Source organism: Panicum virgatum, chromosome 7K (assembly GCF_016808335.1).
Source record: "Panicum virgatum strain AP13 chromosome 7K, P.virgatum_v5, whole genome shotgun sequence".
Lineage (NCBI taxonomy): Eukaryota > Viridiplantae > Streptophyta > Magnoliopsida > Poales > Poaceae > Panicum > Panicum virgatum.
In genome coordinates, this window is record NC_053142.1 from 6,573,271 (window position 1) to 6,595,967 (window position 22,697).

The 22,697-nt window shown below is 49.6% G+C and overlaps 2 protein-coding genes across 2 annotated transcripts; one reads left to right on the forward strand and one right to left on the reverse strand.

Annotated features, from left to right (window-relative positions):
* Nucleotides 1–9,432: 9,432 nt before the first annotated feature.
* On the forward strand, nucleotides 9,433–20,754 carry LOC120639879 (glycerol-3-phosphate dehydrogenase SDP6, mitochondrial-like). The gene is made up of 7 exons (XM_039915804.1): nucleotides 9,433–9,851; nucleotides 11,089–11,562; nucleotides 13,689–14,020; nucleotides 17,332–17,492; nucleotides 18,521–18,635; nucleotides 20,104–20,401; nucleotides 20,475–20,754. The coding sequence occupies exons 1-7, from the start codon at nucleotides 9,497–9,499 to the stop codon at nucleotides 20,480–20,482; spliced, it is 1,743 nt and encodes a 580-aa protein (XP_039771738.1). The 5' UTR covers nucleotides 9,433–9,496; the 3' UTR covers nucleotides 20,483–20,754.
* Nucleotides 20,755–21,228: 474 nt separating this feature from the next.
* On the reverse strand, nucleotides 21,229–22,052 carry LOC120639881 (NAC domain-containing protein 18-like). The gene is made up of 3 exons (XM_039915805.1): nucleotides 21,926–22,052; nucleotides 21,492–21,817; nucleotides 21,229–21,291 (listed from the first exon to the last, which is right to left on the reverse strand). Exons 1-3 carry the CDS (start codon nucleotides 22,050–22,052, stop codon nucleotides 21,229–21,231), a joined length of 516 nt encoding a protein of 171 aa, XP_039771739.1.
* Nucleotides 22,053–22,697: the final 645 nt, after the last annotated feature.

Sequence of the window (22,697 nt, forward strand, 5' to 3'; positions counted from 1 at the left end):
ATCTGCGCCGCCGCCGTCGTTGCGGCCTCCTCGCCCCGGCCTCCATAAGCTTTGGGGCAGGGCCCTCTCCTTCCACCTGGCCGATGGACCGCTCCGATGCGGCCCCGCCGGTCCTCCCTTTTCCGCCGGCGTTCGGGCGAGTGGTATCCTCCGTGCTGCCTCGATCGGCCTCTTCCTCGGCAACCGGACGGACGGTGTCCTCCGCGCCGCGCCGACCGGTGTCACCAGCGCCCAACTGCGCTCGACCCATCTCGGCTCCCCGGGCCATCACCGTCCGGTACTGCACGGCGATCTCCTCTGTCGTCCGGGGCCTTCCGGTAGGGGCTGCGACACCGCACCCGGCATAGCGGTCCCCCCCCCCGACTTGAGGGCCTTGGTAGGCGCCAGTGAGGGGGGAGCCGCGGTAACCTTCGGGCTGAGCCAAGCAAAGGGGGAGGTCAAGATGAGCGGGAACAAAGATGCCAACCGAAAGTAGAAAGCGGACGAAGAAGCACTTACCTCGAGGCAGCATCCAGCTTGCGCTTCCTCGAGCCGCTCCTTGGGGCCCGTACTGGCCCACCAACTCCCACCGAGTGACCAGCGGGTGCCATGCCCAGGCCAACTTGATGCCTCGGCGGTGACACCCGTTCGAGGGTATCCACGCCCGGCCGTGCGGGCGTCCTCTCGCCCGTCATCCGCGCGTGCGTGCTCTCGCCCACCACCGGCGCCGGGGCTCGGTGCCGGCCTGCCGCTGGCCTGACGATTGGCCTCTGGCCGCTTCCATATCGGGGGTCTCGAGCATCGAGTAATTGACATCGCCCGACGCCAAGGGCGAGAGGTCCGGCTCCGGCGTGGTCTCGGGCATGGCGAGCGGCGAGAGGCCATCCTCTGCCTGCTCCCAGTTCACCTTCTCCCTCTTCTACTTTCTCCTTCATCTTCCTGTCGTGGCGCCGCTTCTCCGCATCCTTCCGCTCCTTCCGTGCCTCCGCGAACTGGCGGTTCACGGCCCGGACCTCAGGGAGCAGAGGATCCGAGGAATAACCGTGGCGGCTCAGCCCCTGTGAACGAGACCATGATTAGGAAGAGAAGGACGATGCAATCGACCAATGCTTAGAAACGGATTTTACCAGCTGGATGTATCCCGCCTCGGGGCGCATCTTGATTCCCCAAAGATCTCCGAGGCCGGTCGGAGGGGGGGCCACCGTACACCCCGCCCTCTGGGTGGCGAACTCAAGGGAAAGTAGCTCCGCCATCATCCGGGAGCCCTCGAATGGAGCCTCCGGTGTCAACTTGAAAAGAGGAAGCTTCCTCTCCATGAGGGAAAGCACCCTCTGCCGGTGAAAGTTGGCAACGACGGCGGCCGCCGTCAGCCCCTTGCCCGCCAAGTGATGCAGCGCATCGGTGTACACCTTGAGCTTGGCCTGGTGCTCAAGGGGCGATACCCGTATCCCCAACAATCCGGCCTCTCCGTCAGAATCTCACCGGTGTACGCCGAAAGCCGCTCGTCGTCGTTGCGGAGGTAGAACCACGCCATATCCCAGTCATGATTATTTGCCGTCAACGTGCAGGGGATGTACATGTACTTCCTCGACTCTCGCTATCAGAGTGTCAGGCCGCCGGCATGAACAGGCCTCCTCACCCCCACCGAGACGGAATCGGTGTGGAGCTCACCCTGGAACAGGTGCATCCACAGATCCCAGTGCACCTTCACCCCCATGTTGCCCTCGCAGATGGAGACGAAGACCACCGCCTGCGAGATAGCGTTGGGGGCGAAGTTGTGCAACTCCACCTCGTAATGGCGGCATAGTGCGCGGAGGAACCGGCCTGCAGGGACACCAAAACCTCTCTCGTGTAGCCACGCCAGGCTGACGATGTAGCCGCTCGGGGGCTTCGGCTCCATCTTGGTCGAGCCCGGAGCAATCCACACCGAGCGCGCCGGATCAGTGTTCGGCAGCAGGATCCCGACAGCGACCATTGACTCCAGGAATGCCTTGTCGGCGACGGACTTGCCCCACGTCACGGGATCAACCATCTGCACCATGGCGATGGCGAAAGGAGGACAGGGTTCGAACGAAAATGAGGTGCGCTCACCACTCCTTCTTCCTCTCGCCTGTCGGCTCTGGAGCTTTGGTGCAGGGCGGCGGCTGTTGGTAAAGACAAAGGCAGGGTGAGCCGAGTGGACTTCCCATGCCTCCCTATTTAACCATGGCGACGGACGGATTCGTCGCGGCCATCCCAAATCTACCGCATTGAATGCGGTAGATTTTGCTGTCTCCACTAGATGGGTCCCACGGCCACAGTAATCCGCGCATTAACTGCAGCAGAGCAGTTACCGAAGCGGTGCATGCACACTGTAGCAGACGTCCCGTCAATCGGCGGCCGCCCACGTCGTTCTGTCTGCCCGAGGATGCTGCCTCAAAAGGCGAGCCTGCTCCGCACGTGTCGGGCCACGTCACAGACGACTCCACGACTCCGCGCCCCGTGCCAAAACCGTGACGGAATATTCCACCGAGGGGGTTCCTTACTAACGAAGGAACTACCATTCCGAGCCCTACTGATCAGGGGTTCGAGGGCTGGCCCGTCGAGGGTTCGATAGCCGCCCCAGATCGACAGAGTTAGGGGCAACATGGACATGCTCATACAAAGCTTAGCCCCGAATGCGAGTTCGGGATGTCCTACATTGTGTTCAAGGCCGGACAGAGGTGGCTAGCACGAGGGATCCCATCGAGGGAGAGCATCGAGCCCTCGGACCCAATTGAACGGGGCCGAGCCCTGCCTAGCGAACCTTTGCGAGCGCTTTATGGAACATATCTTCGGACCACGAGTCGACCCTTATCGAACGAGACACGGACGTTCACTCGAACCACCCGCTAACAGCTCACCGAAGCATACATGGCTCGCCACCCGGGCAAGGATAGCATGGCTCGCTTCACCCCTCCTCCTTGCGAAAAGGAAGACCGAGGGTCGTGACAATAAGATGAGGGTTCCCCGGATCGGCCTCACACAGGCTGGGGCTCGGGGGCTTCTCACATGATTACGGCTAAGGTCGTACCCTCGAATAAACTAGCTACCGCCTGGTTGTAGAATCCCACGCGCCGAACATGACTCCTTGCATGCTCGATGAGCTGTTTGAATTGGTCCAAAGAGGGCAAGGGCCTCCTTATCAGCTGAAAAGAATGCCGAAGCCGGCTGAAAGTAATGCCGAGGCCGGCTGAAATGAATGCTGAGTGGCTACGTCACCCGACCGACCATACAAACGTGATGCTCACAGCCCTTGGACGAGTGCTCACACTCCTCCAAGGCCTCAAGGGCTACACCCGCGGGTGCGCTGACGCGCCCTCACAGAGGGAACTTCACAAATTCGAGGAACACGGGAAGGGCTCGGGGGCTGCGCGATGACGACATGAGAATGGGAGTCGGCCCGAAGAGCCTCCTAATAAGCGAGCAAGAAGATAAACCACGCCGAAGAAATGAAAGACTTCATTGCTTTTTGCAAACAAAGATTACAAAGGGTCACCGGCACAAAGCCGTTACAAGATACAAAGGCATTGCCACCTAAGTGGCAATTTTTATGTCTTGGAGATGAATGGCCGCCAATAAAGGACAACAAGTCCTTGGCGGACATAGCGGCCAGGCTGCTCGGAAAGCACGAGTAACAATCTCCGGGCCGCACAGGTCCGAGGGAATGCCCTTCTCGCAAGCTTTCTTCTAGCTTCTCCTTCTCCGAAGACCTTGCGGGCGGTCAAGCTAGCGGACAGCACCCTCGATGCCGCCTCTCCGAGAGCAACCTGTCGCCGACAGGGACGATGCGAAGAGCAGCGACAAAGCCTGGCACCGACGTCATGCCCGGGATGCCTCGCCACCTCTGCAAGCTGGAGGACATCGCGGAAGCAGGCCCTCACGGGCCCTATGTTCTTCTACTATGTCCACTGAGCTGAGGGATAGTAAGGACGCCTTCTCCAACTATCGCCTGCCGCTCGCAAGCATTCTTCTAGCATCAGGACCTAAGGAAACCGGACCACCCAGTCTGGGGGTCGGCCGTGGAAGGTGGGGGAGACATTACAAGCTAGGAGAAGGCTAGAAGCAAGAGTAGGGAGAACTGAAGAAGAAAGGGAGCCCAAGGACCCCTATTTATAGCCAAGGAAGGACACCAAGCTTTAACCTGCTGCGGGGGTGAAGTTTGGAAAGCCCGTGAAGGCGCAACGCCCAACAAGCGAAGGATACCCTTGGTCAGCGTATCGCGATGCAACCGGACGGGACAAAGCCAAACCCCTGAGCACCGAACAGCGCAGTGTCAGCACTGGCCGCAGAGCAGCAAGCGCCATCATGACTCTAGCTCACCCGACACGCCGACGAGTCCCGTCACCGAAACAAAATAAGAAAGAGGCGCATGCCCCGGAGTCCTTTTTCAGTGAGCACATCACCCTCTGTGCGAGTCATCAATTCACGCACAGGCTCGAGGGCTACACCCACTGGGTGCGCTCGCACGCACCCAGCAGATAAAGACCACGCCGATCGGTCACTTCAAAGAGTAAAAACCATCAATCTAACCCTCTGACCCAGTCTCTGACTCATCCAGAGGCGCGGGGGCTACACCTAGTGGGTGCGCTCGCGCGCACCCACGGGCAAGAGGAGGAACGAAAGGGTCTCGGAACCCACTCGTGGTGAAAACGAGAACTCCCCCCCACGCGTTTTCAAAACAAACCCGCGGGGAACAGGGGCTACTGTCGGGTACCATAATTAGGGGCGCCCTAACCTAGGGACTAAAATGCTCCCAAATGCGCAAAATGCAATCAGGCACTCGAGCCAAATCCTCCCCTAGAGCAGTGCCATCATCTATGCTTGGATGCCCAAATCCTTTCCAGGTGTAAAAGGTCCAAATACACGCTCGGTCCACGGCCCAACGCCACCGTACGGCTCTTCTGAGGCCTCACAGGCTGCAGAGCAACCTCCGCCTCGCTCGAGGTCTACCCGTCAAGACCCCCGGCAGTGTGTCACATCTCCACCTCGCCCGAGGGTAAGGGGTCACCCTCGGAGCGCAGGCGAACTCCGCCTCGCTCGAGGCCCCCCTCGGCCGAGCCCTCTGCGGGGCCTCGGCGTCGGGGGAACTCCGCCTCGTTCGAGACTCCCCCCCCCCCCACCCCCGGCGAACCGGAGTTGCGACCCAACCACTTGACAGGACGGGCGCATTTATCACTAACCACTCCGCGGGATGGGGCGGGAGCCAGGCGGCGTCAGCAGCCACGCCGCACAACAGATGTGACTGGAGTCCCATTCGCCTGCTCTAGTCACTGTGCCACTATTCCCGGCGCTGTGCGGACCTACGGCGCGCTATGCGGACATGCCTGACACTACACCGCCACTGTACTACCAAATCTTTGTACTTACTCCTCCGCAGGACCCTCTGCGGGCGGGGGCCGCAACTCTCGAATGCAGTACGGCTCTTGACCGGGGCAAGGCCGTCGTCAGTAGCACCCTCGGCACCCTGCCTCATCAAACGCGGAGCACAGTATGCCCTACAGCCACTACCACGCCGTCGACTGGCGCCACAGGATAGGGACATGTCCCAGGCACGGTCAAAAGACTCCCAAGGATGACGGCCACGCCCGGCGCCATGCCCACAGTGCTCAGCAACATGAACCATCGACTGTTCTCCCCCGATTCGGGGAGAAAGAGGCGACTCCAGAGATCACCCGTGCATGTAATCCGTCCCTCCTTGAGTCTATAAAAGGGGGGAGGAGCACACAGGCAAGAAAAGCAGACTCATACGCAGACAGCCACTCGTACTCTCTTCTCCCCATATTGGCACTTGCCTCAATTAGCTCTAGCGCATCTAGAGACTTGGGAGCTTCTCTCCCTCTCTCGCTCAAAGCTTGTACCCCCTACTACAAGCACCCCGGTGCAAGATAATACAGTGCTCCCTCTCTGCTGGACGTACGACCACACCGGCCGGAACTAGGATAAATCTGGTGTTATTGTGTTTCCTCTTGCATCGAACATCTAGGGACTGCGACACGCAGCATCATTACTGGTTGGTGCTAGACCGCGAGGTCCGGACGCCGACAACCGCCTTGCTTGGTTCGGCTTTGAGAGCAATAGTCTTGACTTCTTCTTTTGCAATTGACTTTGCAACATCTAGAGCATTCATCTCATGAAATTACAATATGTTCAACAAGTTGATTGGCTTCATCTTCTTATATGAGTCTTTGCCTCTAATTATAGTTGCCAACATAGGAATCTTGGGTGCATAAGCTCTAAGCATCTTCTTAGTGACCTTGAAATCATCCCAATGCTTGCTACCAAGAGTCTTGATGTCGGTGACGAGAAGTGTGAGCCTATCATGCATTTGTTGAACGGTTTCATCCTTCTTCATGACAAATGCTTCCAACTCTCCTTGGAGAAGATCCATCTTTCCCTCCTTGACTTCATCATTTCCTTCATGTGACATCTTGAGGGTGTCACAAATCTCCTTTGCACTAACAATTCCTCTAATTTTGTTGTACTCCATTGTGCAAAGAGAGCTTTTAATGACTCTCACGGCTTAAGCATTGCGAAACATATCATGTTCATATTCAGGAGTAGCCACTTCATCTTCTCCAAGTTGAGGCACACCTACATACACAACCGTCCAAAGATGTGGTTTAAGTCCATATAAATTTACTTGCGTATCTTCGCTCCAACGGGCATAGTCGGTTCCATCAAATGGAGGAGGTTTGCCCATTGGAACGGTAGAGAAAGAAATGTTGGAAGAGTTAAAGGATTGTGAAGTCTCATATGCATGAGACACCGAGTTATATCCTTGTTGAATCTTCTTTTCTTTCTCCAATCTCATCTTCTCATCGAAAAGCATTTGAGCCTTCTTCTCGAGTCTTTCGTTTATCTTCTTCTTTATCTTTTCTCTTCGCTTGGCCATCCTTTCTTCTTCTTCCATTTTCCCTTCAACATCACTTACTTCAAAGTCACTATCATTGATCTCGATGGTGGAAGAAGTACCACCAACACTTTCATCCTTACCACCGGCCATAGTGATTTTCCCTTAGCAGTTAAATCTTAATCAAGAGATTAGGCTCTGATACCAATTGAAAGGATCAACACTAGGCCTAGAGGGGGGTGAATAGGCCTGTTTAAAAATTTCCTGAAAAAACTTAGCAGGAAAACGTCAGGTCCGGATGATCCGGCCTTACGTCGGATCTTCCGGTCCTTCTCAAGCCCAGATGATCCTGCGTAGGGTCAGATGATCCGACAGTAAGAAAGAATCTTGAACAAGATTTGAAATCTACTTAGCTTTTGATTATTCCCTTTGAATACAATGTTGACAAATGAAGTAAACAAGCCTAGCAACAAGTTCTACACAAGAGATATGCTACTAAAAAGTAGATCGGGTCAAAACGAACTCAAGAACAATATGAAAAACAAAAGTAAAGGAGACATAAGACTTATCTCGAAGTTCACTCCACGAAGGAGCTACATCTCCGTTGAGCTGCTCCCAAAGAGCAGGGTTGTCCTATAACCCTTTTTCCTCGCCCAATCAACCACGTAGGAGGATTGAGTCACTTACTATTGTTCTCACAAAGAGAAGGGGTAATACAAACTTTCGGAGGCTCAACCACAAAGGAATGGGAGCTCACCGGCACCTCTAACCATCTAGGAGCAAAGCTCCAAGAGTAACAGACGCGAATCGACGAATCAAAGGTTGCTTCAAGTACTTCTTGAGATGAACAAGTGCTAGCTCGCAAAGTGCTCACACACCAACTCCCAAATCTCACTTCCTCTCAATTCCTAGGTCAATCCTTGCAAGAATCAAGCTTTTGAAGGGAGAGAAGTGGAGGAATGAATGCTTTTGGAGCTGGGTTGGTCGTGAGAGAAGAGAGGAGTAAATGAGGGGGGTGAGAGGGTATTTATAGCCCCACCCCCGCAAGTGACTGTTATGTGTATTTTTTGTGGGTTCCAGATCATTCGAGGTATCCTCGAATCATCCGGATGGGTAACAGAATAGGCTAAAATACACTCAAAAACTCCCAGGTTCGGATCATCCGGCATAGGTCCGAATCATCCGGTTTCACTCAAAATTCTTTTATTTTAGATAGAAGAAATGTACAGAAAGTTTCAGGTCCAAATCATCCGGAGTAGTGCTGGATCATCCGGACTTGGACAGAAAGGTTCGGGCTCTCACAAACTATAGGGGCTGGATCATCCGGCCTAGGGCCAGATCATCCGGCTGTGTCCAGAGCCGAACAGGCAGATAGGGCCGGATCATCCGACCCTGTGCAAAAACTTCTATGCACAAGTGATTTATGAGTGAAAAATGTGTCTCTCAAGTGTATAAGTCATCTCAATAAAACACTTTAACGACCTAGATCAATCAAACGCATCCCCCTTGATAGTACGATGGTCCTATACTCAATTTCAAACCGAAAATTAGAATTAAAACTCCAATAGAATCCACCATACAATGAATTTGAATTGGGGGCCTTCCATTCATCTTCTTCTTGATTATTATCGTTTATTCCTGCACACATCTTATTGAAAGCATCATATTCCAAATTGTGATTGTCAAGAATCACCAAAATCAATTTAGGGGTCTAGATGCACTTTCACTACCACGCCGCAAAGCTCTAGTGATGTCTTGTTGTCGAGGAGAGGTGGCGGAGAGGGAGATCGATGGTGGCGGCATCGAGCTCGAAACAACGGCGGCACTGTGCTGTAGAGCAGAGGGGACGCGAGGTGCAGGAGCAGGGAAAGGAGCGAGGCAAGGGCTCAAGTGCGCCATTTATAGACGGGCGAGAGAGAGGAGAAGCCGATAGGGAGAGGAGAGGGCGGAGCTCGTGGCCATTAAGGCGCATGGTGGTGGCGGCCATTAGTGGGAAGGGGAGGAGAGGAAGGTGAGAGGGTGGCGGCGGCACTGACGGTGGCATTGAAAGCGGGCTCTGGTGGGGAGGGAGCCGAGTGGGCGCGAGCACACAGGTAGCCGGCGTCGTGCTGCATGGGGGAGGAGGCGAGCGGCTGGAGGTAGAGGAAGGGTCTGACGGGTGGGCCCCGGTGTCAGCAAGAGAGAGGGGCGGGCTGATGCAGGCTGCTGGGCGGAGTTTTGAGCTGCGCAGGAAGATAAAGAAAGAGAGGAAGGAAGGGAGAGCTGGGCAAAGGTGAGGAGAAAGAGAAGCTTCTTTTCTCTTTACAAAGCATAAAGATCACCTGAATAAAATTGTTACGAATTCAAACAAAATTTGATTTTTGGGTGTCACACCTACGTGGTTACATCGTCGTCTTGATCGTGTTCAGGAGAATAACGAGGTTATGTGTAATCAGCCATTAACCCAAGGATCTATCTACTAATAAATAAGTATATTTTTTCACGTTCAGTGCCATGTGTAAAAGGCACCGTGCCTCCCAACTTGCAGGAAATCACAAGCTCAGGCAGGTCCGCCAACAAAGCCAACGCGCGAGCGCGACTTCCTTTCCTCCCCACCTCCGCCCGCAAACAAAGCAGACCCACGCGTCCGGCCGTCCGGGCGCCACCATGGCCGCGTGGCGCCTCCGCCGTGCGGGCGCCGCCCTCGCCGCATCCTCAGCCGTCGCCGTGGCCCTCGCCGCATCCTCCGCTTCCGCCTCCGACCCCTCCGCCGCGGCCCTCGACGCCGCGCGGCAGCGCGTGGCGCAGCAGGGGGCCGCGCCGCCCCCTCGCGACGCGCAGCTCGCGGCACTGGCCGGGTCCACGCCCGCGGAGCCCCTCGACGTGCTCGTCGTCGGTGGGGGAGCCACTGGATGCGGCGCAGCGCTCGATGCCGCCACCCGTGGGCTTCGGGTTGGCCTCGTGGAGCGCGAGGACTTCTCCTCCGGGACTTCCTCCCGATCCACCAAACTCATCCACGGCGGTGCGTGGCCTTCTCCGAACCTAATAATCCCCACTGAGAAGATCTCTTTTGCTAATAAATCTTTCCATTTTTTACTTCTTATCAAATGCTCCCCCCAAAATTGGACTCCTATCGAATCCTTTGTTATAACTCCTGGGATAGTGGTCTGACGAAGCGTGAAAGATCAAAATTTTTGTAGCACTTTGGTGAACCACTGTGGCTATTGATGTTTGATGTGTCAGGGCCGAGTGTTGTGCATCATTATACCAACACATAGCTTTGGCTACCTTGGCGAGTGAAGCTGTCCTTTCTTTCTTTCACTTGAGGAAAGATTTGTTCTGGGATGGCATTACACTTCTTGACTTTTAGCGGAATTCATGCCCTTTGCATGCCTTGGCTTAGCTATGTCTGTTAGCAATGCAAACTTATTTCTAATATTAAGCCAATCTAATAATCTATATTGCAACATTAACAAAGCCTGACTTATGTGTGAAATGTGAAAACACTTTCTGTTCGATACCTACATTTAAAACATGACGCTTGGCTTGCATCCTAACATTCCCTAATTGTTTTTATTTTACTTGTACATAGGAGGACATTTCAGGGGGAAAATCACTATTTTTTTAAAATGATTTTTTAGTTTGAGTTGCAAATCAACACGAAAGGCCCCAAAAAGGTCGAGTAGGTAGTCTAGGGTATCGAATTATGCTCAAGGATATAAATTCAAAATGGGCTAGAAGAACAGAAAAGATAAACTGACTGTAAGCACTAACATCGAATCTTGACACTGCATTTTATAAGAATGTTCCCTAAGTTTCTTATTACATAAATTTTTGGGTATCCTTCATGTCGAGTTTGTTATCAAACCAAAAGCTTTTCCAAGGTTCGAAAAACACTCTATCTCGAGTCAGCTATGACTGAATTTCGGATAACTGTTGGCCAAATAAATTGAAGTATAAGGTGTATCTTCTCCTTCCTGTTATTGTGAAATTGTCTTGCTCTTGTTTTCTTCTCTTACTGATGCAATGAATTCATTTTCCTTTCTGCTGTAGTACCATCATATGCATAAAGACTGCAAGCTTGAAACAAATGCTATGGACATACATATTATAAAGACTGGGTGACTATTTTGTGATTTGAAAAAAATACTTTCTTTGTGCAAAAGAAAGACTTAAGTACTAAACAAGAAATACCTGCAGAACTTTTTTCACAATTTAAATTTTCATTGTCCTTCACTATATTAACTTCATTTGTACAGGTGTGCGCTATTTGGAGAAAGCAGTGTTCAATCTTGATTATGGGCAGCTCAAACTTGTTTTCCATGCACTCAAGGAACGCAAGCAGGTTATTGAGAATGCTCCCCATTTGTGCCATGCTTTGCCATGCATGACTCCTTGCTTTAACTGGTTTGAGGTAGTATACTACTGGTTTGGTTTGAAGTTTTATGATCTAGTTGCTGGAAGAAGGCTACTACATTTGTCACGATATTATTCTGTAGATGAATCAGTTGAACTTTTCCCAACCCTTGCAAAAAATGGCCATGACCGTAGCCTAAGAGGAACAGTAGTATACTATGATGGTCAAATGAATGATTCTCGGCTGAATGTGGGGTTGGCATGCACGGCTGCAGTTGTTGGTGCAGCTGTTCTCAATTATGCTGAAGTGGTCTCCCTCATTAAGGATGATTCTGGAGAGAGAATCATTGGTGCGCGCATTTGTGACACACTATCAGGTAGAATAAAGTATGTCCTTTCTCTACCCAGCTATGGAAAGTAACCATCTCAGAGTGTGGATCAAGTTATCTTCTTTTCTTTGATAATTCTGTGTAACTTTCCTCCATATGTTCATTTATTAATGCTAACAGAGTCTTTCTACTTTCAAATGCCACTCTATGCATTACTTCTGTTTGCTTTAGAAATGTAAATAAAGTGATTTAAAAAATGATCACAGCAGTTTCCAGTTTGAAGTTCTACTTACCGATAACTTGCATAAACTTACGTTGGAAACTACATCATGTGAACTGTATTGTGATCTTCTAGAAAATCTTTGAAAGCATATAAGATAGTGAAGTGATCAGATGTACATTTGTTTGACAACAACTGATGTGTTTGTAGATGATGAAATATATCTTGAATGCTCCTGCAATTTTTGTTTGCATTCTGAAGGTGATATGGAGTAGGTATTTGTGTTAATTCACTTAGAGCTCTGAGTTCTGGGTAGATGCATTTACTTCTAACAACAAAGTTTAGAGTAAAAATTGTCTGGCTTAAGTGGTTACTGAATTTGCTGTCCTCGGCACTCTCGCAGACACAGAATTCTTAGCTCTCGCTGGTTTGGTTGTTTAAAACTGGTGCATGGCATGTTATATAACTTTTTTTGTTAGCATTCTGGGGTGTGTGTGAGTGTGTTTAGGTCAGGAGTCAGGACTTCACTCCTGAACTTTGTACTCTATTTCCTCCTGACCTTTTTACTCTATTTTTCTTCTCCTTATTGAAATGAAATGCAATTCTCCTGCATGGTTCGAGAAAAAAAATGGGTTACTGAATATTCTATTCACATAGCACATATGTGTTTTTTTTTTATCTTGTAGAGTTTCACTTGGAGGGTTATATAGTGACAAGCTTACTAGTTACCTTCAATTGTTTTCATAATAATTAGTTGATAATTTGTTGATCATATTATTTACTGAATATTGTGTATTGAGTTACTACAATATATAGTTCTGATCTCTCAATAAATACTTGTGTCTTAATATGGTTTTATGAACTTCGTTCCTTGAAGTAGTTTTCAAGTGTTGTACTTTTCTTGTGAAATGAGTTGTGGCTTTACTTAATTTTTTCTTGATGTCGACAATATTAAGCTCTAAGAGAAATTTGAAACGCAGGATCACTTTTCAATTTCTACCTTGAGGAATTATTTTTGATAGAATTTTGAAACTGTAGACAATAATCAACCTTTCTCCTGGAAGTGAAAACTTTTAGATGAAAGTTGATCCGCCTTTTCATCTTATTCTTCTGCTTATCTTTGTTACAGGCTTTTAGATGCTGGTGTTTCAAGATCTATTAGCCTAATTTACGATTCTGTTCATGTCTTGAGCCTGAAGTCAGCATGTTTAAGTTATTGCCAGTTCCTAATTCTAATAACAATATAATATGTTCTGATAACTTAATATCCTGATATTTTTTTCTCAAAAAGATGAATTTTCCTTAAAGCATGTTTGGATGAGTTAATTGCATTTCTATAAACTACGCTATTCTCATTTAGATTGAAGATCATTCTGGAATATGCTAGCAATGGCCATTTGGATCTGCTACTGACTATTCGCATTTTGCATAGTACTCATGCAGTACTACTTTACTAGTGAAACAAATGTTAAAAGAGTTCTATGTGGGACTAAAAAGTCTTAGGTTTTGTTGTACTCTCTTAATTTCATATTACTTCTGCAGATGATGTGGCTGCCAGGTCACTGAAAGCCACCAAAAAGAAAAAGGCAAAAGAAAATGTAACATTCTAGGACATCATTTGAACTTGTTTTGAGAGTTGGATCTGGTCTTGAAGATGGGAAAGGAAAATTAAACCAAGGGAAAAGTTGAAGGGCTAGAAATATACTTTTTTATTTTTATTATAGCAATATGTCAATAGCACCTTCTATGTGGAATTGTGGATTGCCAATTTACCGTTACCAGTGTTTTGATTATACTATATTTTTGGTCTATCATTCTTCTTTGTTGGTTGCCACGTGTTAAGCACATATTGTGTGAAATTGATTGTCTTTTGTTTGGTGCTTTTATGATACAACATTACCATCTAGGTTATTTTTGCTTATGTTCTCACCTAATTCTTGCAATTATGTGTCAGGTAAGGAGTTTGAAACCTTTGCAAAGGTGGTAATTAACGCAGCAGGACCGTTCTGTGACTCTGTGAGGAAGATGGCTAACAGTAATGTAGTGCCCATGATCTGTCCAAGCAGCGGTGTGCACATTGTACTTCCTGATTACTATTCCCCTGAAAGGATGGGGCTAATTGTTCCTAAAACCAAGGATGGTAGAGTTGTATTCATGTTGCCATGGTTGGGAAGGACCGTTGCGGGAACAACTGATTCTAGCACAGCAATAACAATGCTTCCTGAACCACATGAGGATGAAATACAGTTCATATTGGATGCAATCTCTGACTATCTTAATGTCCAGGTGTGCTTGCATATATGCTAACCTTTTCTTAAATTCCTTTACATAATACTAAAACACTGATATAAAGTTCTTTTGGGACTTTCAGAAGGTATTATTTCACATTTTTTTATATTGTAATTGGTTGCAAAATATGAGATGGTGGAACAACATTTTAATAGCTATTTTGTTGGAGTATATTGAGCCCATGTGTATAGAGGCCCATCTAGAGGCCCATGTATAGGTTCTATATATACCCACCCATCTAGGGTTGGAAAAATAGAGCAATTATTCCTGTCATTATATTTAAACACACATTTCACTTCTACGCTCTGTCAGGCCAAACGCTTCTCTTAGTATGTTAAGTTTACTGCATGAAATGTGAGTATTATGAGGATGCATGATTATGTCAGTATGTTGTACTTGAACATTGCTCTGACTTCCCATATTAGATTACTAAAGAGCTCTTCTATCTAATGCTTCTTGAAGGCTAGTTCATTTGATAATCTGTATATTGTGAAATCCTACATTCTGTATCAACCTTCCCAGCAACCTGATATTCTGATAAATGAAGGATTTTTGAGAGAGAACAAGCATCTATTATCATGAGAAAAATATTGATAGAAAGTGACAGATCAAGAACTAATGTTGCTAATGCCTATCCATATATGTTGGAATGGCCAGGGAATCTGGCTGATAGCTGGGGCAACAGAGGGCTGAGGTAAAGCCTCGACTGCCCTATGCTTGGTTGACAAGTAGAGAAATGCAGCCCCGGACGATCTGGCGCAAGGCCTGATGATCCGGAGGACGCGGCGGCGGAGCTCGAAGAAGGCGACGAAGAACTCGAACAGCTCGGTGAAGACCATGTGCGCGCAAGGCACGCACTGACGTAGTCGTAGATGATGTCGAAGATGCGGTCGAAGTGGCCGGCGTGGACGAAGTCGAGGACGTAGTCGGCGGCGGTGAAGATGCAACGACGAGGAAGACCACAGGTGGCGCCGCGGCTACCCGAAGAGGCGAAGCAACGGCAGCCCTCCATACTCAGGGAAGAGGCGCGCATTACGAGGACGGACGTCACGGGAGCCGGGTGGATCACGCACAACGGCTGATCAGACCGAGTAGCGTGAGGCGAGACTACGGTGGGCGAAGTCGGTGAAGGCGTCCCGATCGGTGAAGGCGACGACGAGCCGGCGAAGGTCGACGTGCGAACGAAGCGGCGAGGAGGGCAGTGCAGATGGGCGTCCCCTAGGGCACCGTCCATGTCACCATGTCGCATGTCGAAGACGAAGAAGAGGCCGGTGAAGTCGACGCCGATGTCGAAGTAGAGGCGCAAGGTCGACGGGCGGTGGGCGACTCAATCTCGATCAGTGATCGAGTAAAAATTAGAGAAACTAACCAAAAATAAATCAGCAGCAGCAAATCTTCGCGTAGAGCCTCTAGGTGCGCATAGCACAGGCCTCCTCCCCACTCTTATCCTCTCCCCTGCTCATCATGGTCAACGACGGACCATAGCCACGGGGCGAGAGAGAGAAACAAAGGGTGAGAAAGAGGTGGCCAGGAGACGGCGATGAGGGCGGGTGGCACGCGTCCCTCCCGGCGACGGCAGGTAGCCGGAGGCGGTGGAGGATCTCCGCCAGGGATGGCAACGGATCCGGAGCGTGGCGCACGTCCTGGCCGGCGACGACGGATCCCCCCGAGATGCGGAGGAAGCCGCCAGGGTAGAGGCGCGACCGGCGGCGGAGGGAGCCCACGCGAGGCGTGCGGGACAGAGCCTCACGGGCGCTGCAGAGGAGGCCGCCGGGTGGACGGTACAGCCGACGCGGGATCCAGACGGGAAGCCTGGCGTGAAGGCGACGGGTCGGAGCGGAGGTGCTGCACGGAATTCGTCGACGACGAGTTGAAGGCGCCACGCAGAGCCACTGCTGCCACCACGGCAGCACAAGGTGGGTCACGAGCGCCGCCGGGAGACTGCGACTGCCACCACGGTAGCGCGGATCGGATCGTCAGCGGATTCCATGCGGGTGACGAGGTACGCCGATCTGCTACTGCTTGACACTCTAAGGGCGGCGGATTAACTCGATCCGCCGTGATGGAGGGCGCTGCCCCCGGCGGAGGTCATAGGCGACCTCCCCGGGGGCGCGCTAGAAGGCCGGCGAGGGGGCGCCCTGGAGGGGCGCCGTGGGAAACAGGGGGAAGGCGGCGGCGCGAGAGGAGGGGCGCCGGCGGCGCTAGGGTTAGGGCAGCAGAAGGTTGCCCAGGATCTCAAACCCTAAACTCATGATACCATGTAGGAGAATAGAATTGGTATAATGGATTGATTGTATTAGCTTGAGGCCTCGGCCGGTATATATAAGAGTACAAGACTTGGGGTGCAAGGCAACCCCACCGGATATGTATGGCAGTCCGGATACAATATCTAAACTACCAAATATACTCTAACAAGAAGGAATAGATTGATTAAGCTTGAAGTTCCAGATTACATGGCCTTCATGTATATAGGCTGATAGCATTGCTCCACACTCAAGCATCACAACTTATCTCTCACAAATCAAGTCTAACAAACTAAAAATTTTAATAAAATGTGCTCTAACTAGCTAACCAACACCTGGAATAAACTGAGATAATGCTGACCATTGACCCTTCCACCATCGTTGTTGGCGTGCTTCTTGCGGCGAGAGTACCATTGTCCCCGCATGACATATGTCAACATTAAGCTGTAATTACTCGTTAATCTCTTGATTCTCTTCAGAATCCCAAACGATCGCAATGGGTTACATTGTTATGTGGGGCAAGCAGTATGTGCGTCGCAGGGAGAAGAACAAGGTGTCCAGCACCAGTTCAGGTTGATGGCGCAATTCAGGTCGTTCAGATAAATTAGCTTGTAGGTTCTTTTGGCAAAGGAAGGCAATTAGTTAAGATTCCATTGTTTCAAGAGTCGGACAGATAGCCGATTGGTTCTTTCTTGATCATGGGGAAAAAGCTATCAGCCTATCAATATAAAGGCTGTGTAATTGGAACACCAAGCAATATATCAATCTAGTTCCTCCTTTCTATCTTGTATCAAGTGTGAGAGCAGGCAAGGCAACGACCTCGTCCCTCGATCGTCCTTGGTGGTCAGGCTGAAATCCTGATCACATACATGGTTTCAATCTTCTTTTATATTGTAATGCTCTACTTTTGACTTCCATTTTAAGTGTGTGAATGCACTCTTCTGCGTATTAGAATCATATTTCCCTTATTTCGTGATGCTGTTATTAGAATCATATTTTCTGACACAAAAAAGGAGGGATGGAGAAATATTGATTGTTGAAATATAACCTTGATGTCTTAATTAGGTAAGGCGTTCAGACGTTCTTTCTGCCTGGAGTGGTATACGTCCTTTGGCCATGGATCCATCTGCAAAGAACACTGAAAGTATTTCTCGTGATCATGTTGTATTTGAAGACTACCCAGGGCTAATAACAATTACTGGTGGAAAATGGACAACCTATAGAAGGTATGGCCTACCTAATGGCGACTATAGTTTGTTGGTAGAATTGATAGGATCAAACTGGTTTGACCTGTTTGGCTTTCAGCTTTGCCATTTATTGATTGTGCCGCTTTTTAATACAAAAAAATAATACGTGTTGACTGTTGAGTATGATGGACTGCAATGTCATATACGTATCGATGTTTGAAAACTATTAGAGCTTGGTCGTATGACACCGGCAAAGCAGAGATGAGACCGTTCATGTTTTTCCAAAACTAAATGACCATCTTGCCATCATATACGTTGCGAGCAGTTTCTAGCTTAGTCTGCGCCACTTCCATGGTGCCTAGCCAAGCTCTGCCCAGCTTGCATTGTGCCTCCACTGCTTTGTTCACCTACATTGTGCCCACGTTTCATGCTAGCTCAACTAAATATAGCTACATAATAAATTGCACCTTATGTGTTGCCTCATGCTAGCTCAACTGAATATACATAATAAATTGCACCTTATGTGTTGCCCTGACCTGCTCTACCGCCTCAGCTGAGGCAGGATATGCATCCTCAATAAAAATGAAGAGGGTGACTGAGGGCTTTACCAAACTACTTTCATGGCAGCTAGAAAAGTGGAAATAGTGGGAAGATGAAGAAAGATCTAGCTAGCATGGAGTAACTATACAAAAATTTTGCAAAGGATTGGTTTGTTTCCCTGCTTTCTGTTTTGGGTTAGAAGTTTCTTAGAGTGAAGAGAAAGATAAAATTGAGTGAACTACTGCAGCCACCACCATAAACTAACTTTTTGAAATAGCGCAGTATATATAATATTTTATAGCTGGACTGTCATGTACTTCATTGGTAGTACTTTATTTTAGTTTGACTGCTAATGTCACTTGAGAGGAAACCATTGAGTTGTTTTTTTGCTATTATGATATATTGTCAGACACTTTGTGGTCAACATTTCACCTCATGTACATGTGATCTGACTGTATGAGTGCATGAGCATGCTATTCACACTATTGATGCCCCATTGTTGAGTGCTAATGAGCTTGTTCATTCAGTATGGCTGAAGATGCTGTAAATGCGGCCGTAAGATCTGGTAATTTGAAGCCAGCTAACGGTTGTGTTACTACAAATGCACCAATTTCTAATTACTTTTTGTATCTGCGTAGCAGAGTTGTTAACCGACTCTTTAAGATTCATATTTCCGACCGAGATTTTCTTCATAGGATATTGTAGATAATAAAGTTCCGTTTTGGCTCCAAATGCAATGGGGTTGGTGATTGAAAGTACTAGCATGGACATGTTTGAAAAAGCTTCATCCAACTTTAGCTCGCATCCACAAAAACTCTCTGTCAAACACGTTTCCTAGCTCAAAAAACTCAAGATACAGAAACTCCAGAAAAAAAACTGAATTTGGCGGCCCGACTTGTGCCTCTTTGTTCCTCGCATTACTTAAATTTAGTTCTTGTCACATCAAATAGAATCTACTATTTAAGAGTATTAAATAATTTTATTATATTTTTTGACATATGAGGGCCTAATCACGACACGAATCTAATAAGTCTAATTAATCCATAATTTGCAACAGTAATGCTACCCATAACCATTCGCTAATTATGTATTAGTATACCTCATTAGATTCGTCTCGCTATTTAGCTCTAAGATTCTGCATTGATTTTATAATAAAATTTTGCCCCTAGAAACAAATAAACCTCCATGTTTTTCGAAAAACACAGTTACAGACATTTTCATGGAGTTGAAATAAAATTACCGCACCACTGCCCACTGGTTACACGACAACGTATCAGTTCGTGAGAAAAGAAGACAGACAGGCGCCCCCTTCTTCTCGAGCGGCTCATCTCCCACCGCCGCCGCCACCACCTGGAGAACAAGCGCCGAGTGTGTGTCGCCGCCCCTTCCAAGCACCAGCTTCCACGACCAGCCGGCTCCAGCGACCAGACAGCTAAGGTGCTGGCCTAGGCACGTCCGGCAGCTAGGCTCAAGGGCTAGTTTAGTAGGCGTTCTAGCCGCTATGCCGATGAACACGAGCAGATAGCGAGAGCATGAAGGGCTCACCAGCGACCGACTTTCAGGTTGGATGGAGCTAATGATGGCTAGAAGGTGGATTTGACGATTGGTGGAGCTCAGGACGGGGAAGACAATGACGGCTCGTGATCTGAAATTCTCAGCATGGGGGTGGCTAGAGCTCAACGATGTGCAATGGAGGAGGGAGGTCAGGGGGTGGAGGTGGCATGGGTGCAAGGAATTGGAGGGGGATGGAGGACCGGCGGCGGTGCAGCTCGGTGGTTATGTTGGTTCACATTAGTATCAATGATGTACAACATCAACAATGCTAGGTTCCTTTTGACATGAGTGGCCAATGATTCCCCCTGTATTGTTCCTGGAGTGACTTGGGACTTGCTTAGACCTGGCTGTTCTGAACTAGCATGAATATTTTCATTCCTGTTGTTTTTGTAAATTATCCACAATGAATTAACTGTGGTGCATTCATGATATGTTGGATGGTTTGAAGTTAAGTGTGACTGTTGTGACAATACTCGCATGTGGCTATTGTCCCATTAAATGTCTGAATTCATGGTTAATTTGTTTTCTTCATATTTGACTTTGTTAATATTTTTAGAATGAAGGCTTGGGAAAACGGCTTGCTCATGGATACCCATTTTTGGAAGCTGAAGTAGCATACTGTGCTCGTCATGAATACTGTGAATCTGCTGTGGATTTTGTTGCAAGGAGATGCCGGCTAGCTTTCCTTGACACAGATGCTGCCGGGAGAGCTTTACCCCGGATCGTTGAGATTTTAGCTTCTGAGCATAAGTGGGATAAGACAAGGAAGAAAGTTGAACTGCAAAAGGGTAGAGAGTTCTTGGAAACATTCAAATCATCCAAGAATGCTCAATTCAGCGATGGGAAACATAATGGTAAGACATGATTCGTTAGTGTGCTCCTCTTTTCCGTATCCAGTTTATGTTTAATTTTTTTTCTCATATGCAGGACGATGACCAAAAATGCAATTCTGTGAATAGGCGTGAATCATATAATGGCATAAGTTTACTTGAACAAACAGGCTGCGATACAAGATTGAGCCGGAATATTGCAAGGTTCACTTTACTGCACGCGTGTTTCTGAATTGAACGTGCTGATTTACAGCAAAATAAAATGTGCCCACGGCACAACAATTGTATTTACCGCTGCACATTAGTCGATTTTAAAATAAGCTGGAATGAGGACCAAAAATATTTCACGCTTCACCACGGATTTGCACTTGTCTGTAGTTTCATCATGCCCGTATGCTTCACATGGTCTTTCATGCAATTTAGTTGGAAAGAAATATGCAAGACTGACAACAATAAGCATACGGTCCATTTCGTCTCGTCAGTACAAGAGCCAATTCTCCGTATGCCATTGGCAGTTTTTCCTTGTGCGCCACTGAAAATGTTGAGTTTCCATATGTGCCACTCAAAAGCCTCGCACACACTCCAGGCATCACAAATTTGTGTACATGATATGTTCTAAATGGCATGACAAAGCACTTCGGACACGCACTTGTGTCTGCCCTTTCAATAGTACCTCCTACACCCCTCTCTCTCTTTCATCACAGATAACCAAAATGCCTGTGTAGGCTAAACAATTCGCTACCTCCAAGGCATTCCGGACTCTGGGTATGGCCTGATAAGTCGAAGGCTCTCTTTTTGCGCATCTAAGATGTCAGTCTTGATCTCTTCTTGTCTGACGTGGATGACCCACATCATTCACTAAGATACTGCCATACGTCAGCATCCATATAATATGCCACATCATCAAAACTACCCTTCAAAACAACCAAGGGATTATTTAGGAGAAAATTGCCTATTTGACACTAGAAAAAAATGATGTTTGCTCATTTGACACCGAAAACTCAGATGTTATTTATATGTTCACAACTTCAATTTTGTTTGCTAAAATGACACTCACGTCACCTTCTGTTAGCAATCTCTGTTAGATATGGCGGGGGCCACTCGTCGGACACACCTGCTCCCGCGCGTGCTGCTCGTGCAACGCGTCCGTCAGGCGGCTCGACGACATCACCGGTGATGACGCGCGCCGCTGCTGCCCCTGCTGCTGCTCGCGCCGCCCCGCCGCGACTGCATCCACGAGCGCGAAGTCGATGAACGCCCGCGCGCCCCCAGCACGGCCTGCGCCTGGCCGCCGCCCCTCGCCGGAACCGCCACCTCCACAGGCTTCTCCTTGCCCCGTGGCCTTCCAGTACCCGGCCCCCGTGGCGCGGTTCGCATGCTGCCCCTTCACGTACTTGGCCTCATTGCACGTGAAAAAGTAGCGCTCCTGCTCGCTCCACCCTGCCACCCAACCAAATTAGCTCCGGCTCTGAGATCCAGCGAGCTCAGCAGCGGCTAGCGGGGCGGAGCGTACTCACCTGGGGGCAGCAGGTCCCACGGGTCATGCGCTGGGAGCAGGGATGTCCACGGCCGCTGGGAGCAGGGACGCCAGCGCGCGCCGCCGGAGGTAGTGCACCACCAGCACCTTGTCCGTCGATCGGAACCGGAACCCCGACGGCAGTCGCGGCTTCGCCATAGCAGGCTCCTTCACGGGGTTAGGTTAGGGGAGGCCGCACGCGGCCTGTGCGCCGGCGTGGCGGAAGCGGGTCCGCGGCGAGCCGGAGAAGGCGGCGGCGACGCGGCGTTCCCGGCGAGGCCGGTGGCGCCCGCGAAGAGGTAGCGCGCATATGAGCTCCGCGAGAGCGCGGCGAGCTCAGCCACTCACCCAATCGGAGAAAAAGATGGCCGGCCGTGGGGTCTCACCTAGTGACGGCGGCGGGATGGCTCGAGGCCGACGGTGGTGGCTTGCTTCGAGCTGCGGCGAATCTGGGCGAGCGGCAGGGTGGATTCGCGGGGTTGCGGCAGTGTCCCAGGTGCAAGTAATCGGCTCGAGGCTTCATGGCTGACCAATTTCTCGGGCGGGGAGGTGATACTCCAATGGCGGCCGCAGCGGCTTCCCTGCACACTGGCAACACGGGGGAGAGGGAGCGGCCAGGGCAAGATGTGCGGCGGCGGTGGGGCTTCGAAGCTCACCCGAAGCTTGTGGGCGGCTTGTGGCCCGCACCGCCATTGCTGTCGGCCCCTGCCGCGGTGGTGTGTAGGGACGGGCGGTCCTGGACCCGCTTTCGCCATGCCGGCGTGCGCATAGGCCGCGCGTGGCCTTTCCGAAGCTAGCCCCGCC

Excerpts from the sequence above, each read along its gene's own strand:
- LOC120639879 (XM_039915804.1), top strand. The coding sequence starts at position 9,497 with ATGGCCGCGTGGCGCCTCCGCCGTGCGGGCGCCGCCCTCGCCGCATCC. Across the intron at positions 9,852-11,088 it reads CACCAAACTCATCCACGGCG|GTGTGCGCTATTTGGAGAAA; the intron begins GTGCGTGGCCTT and ends TCATTTGTACAG. Across the intron at positions 17,493-18,520 it reads AAATGGACAACCTATAGAAG|TATGGCTGAAGATGCTGTAA; the intron begins GTATGGCCTACC and ends TTGTTCATTCAG.
- LOC120639881 (XM_039915805.1), bottom strand. The coding sequence starts at position 22,052 with ATGGCGAAGCCGCGACTGCCGTCGGGGTTCCGGTTCCGATCGACGGAC. Across the intron at positions 21,818-21,925 it reads CGTGGACATCCCTGCTCCCA|GGTGGAGCGAGCAGGAGCGC; the intron begins GCGCATGACCCG and ends GTTGGGTGGCAG. Across the intron at positions 21,292-21,491 it reads AGCAGCACGCGCGGGAGCAG|GGTAGTTTTGATGATGTGGC; the intron begins GTGTGTCCGACG and ends GTTGTTTTGAAG.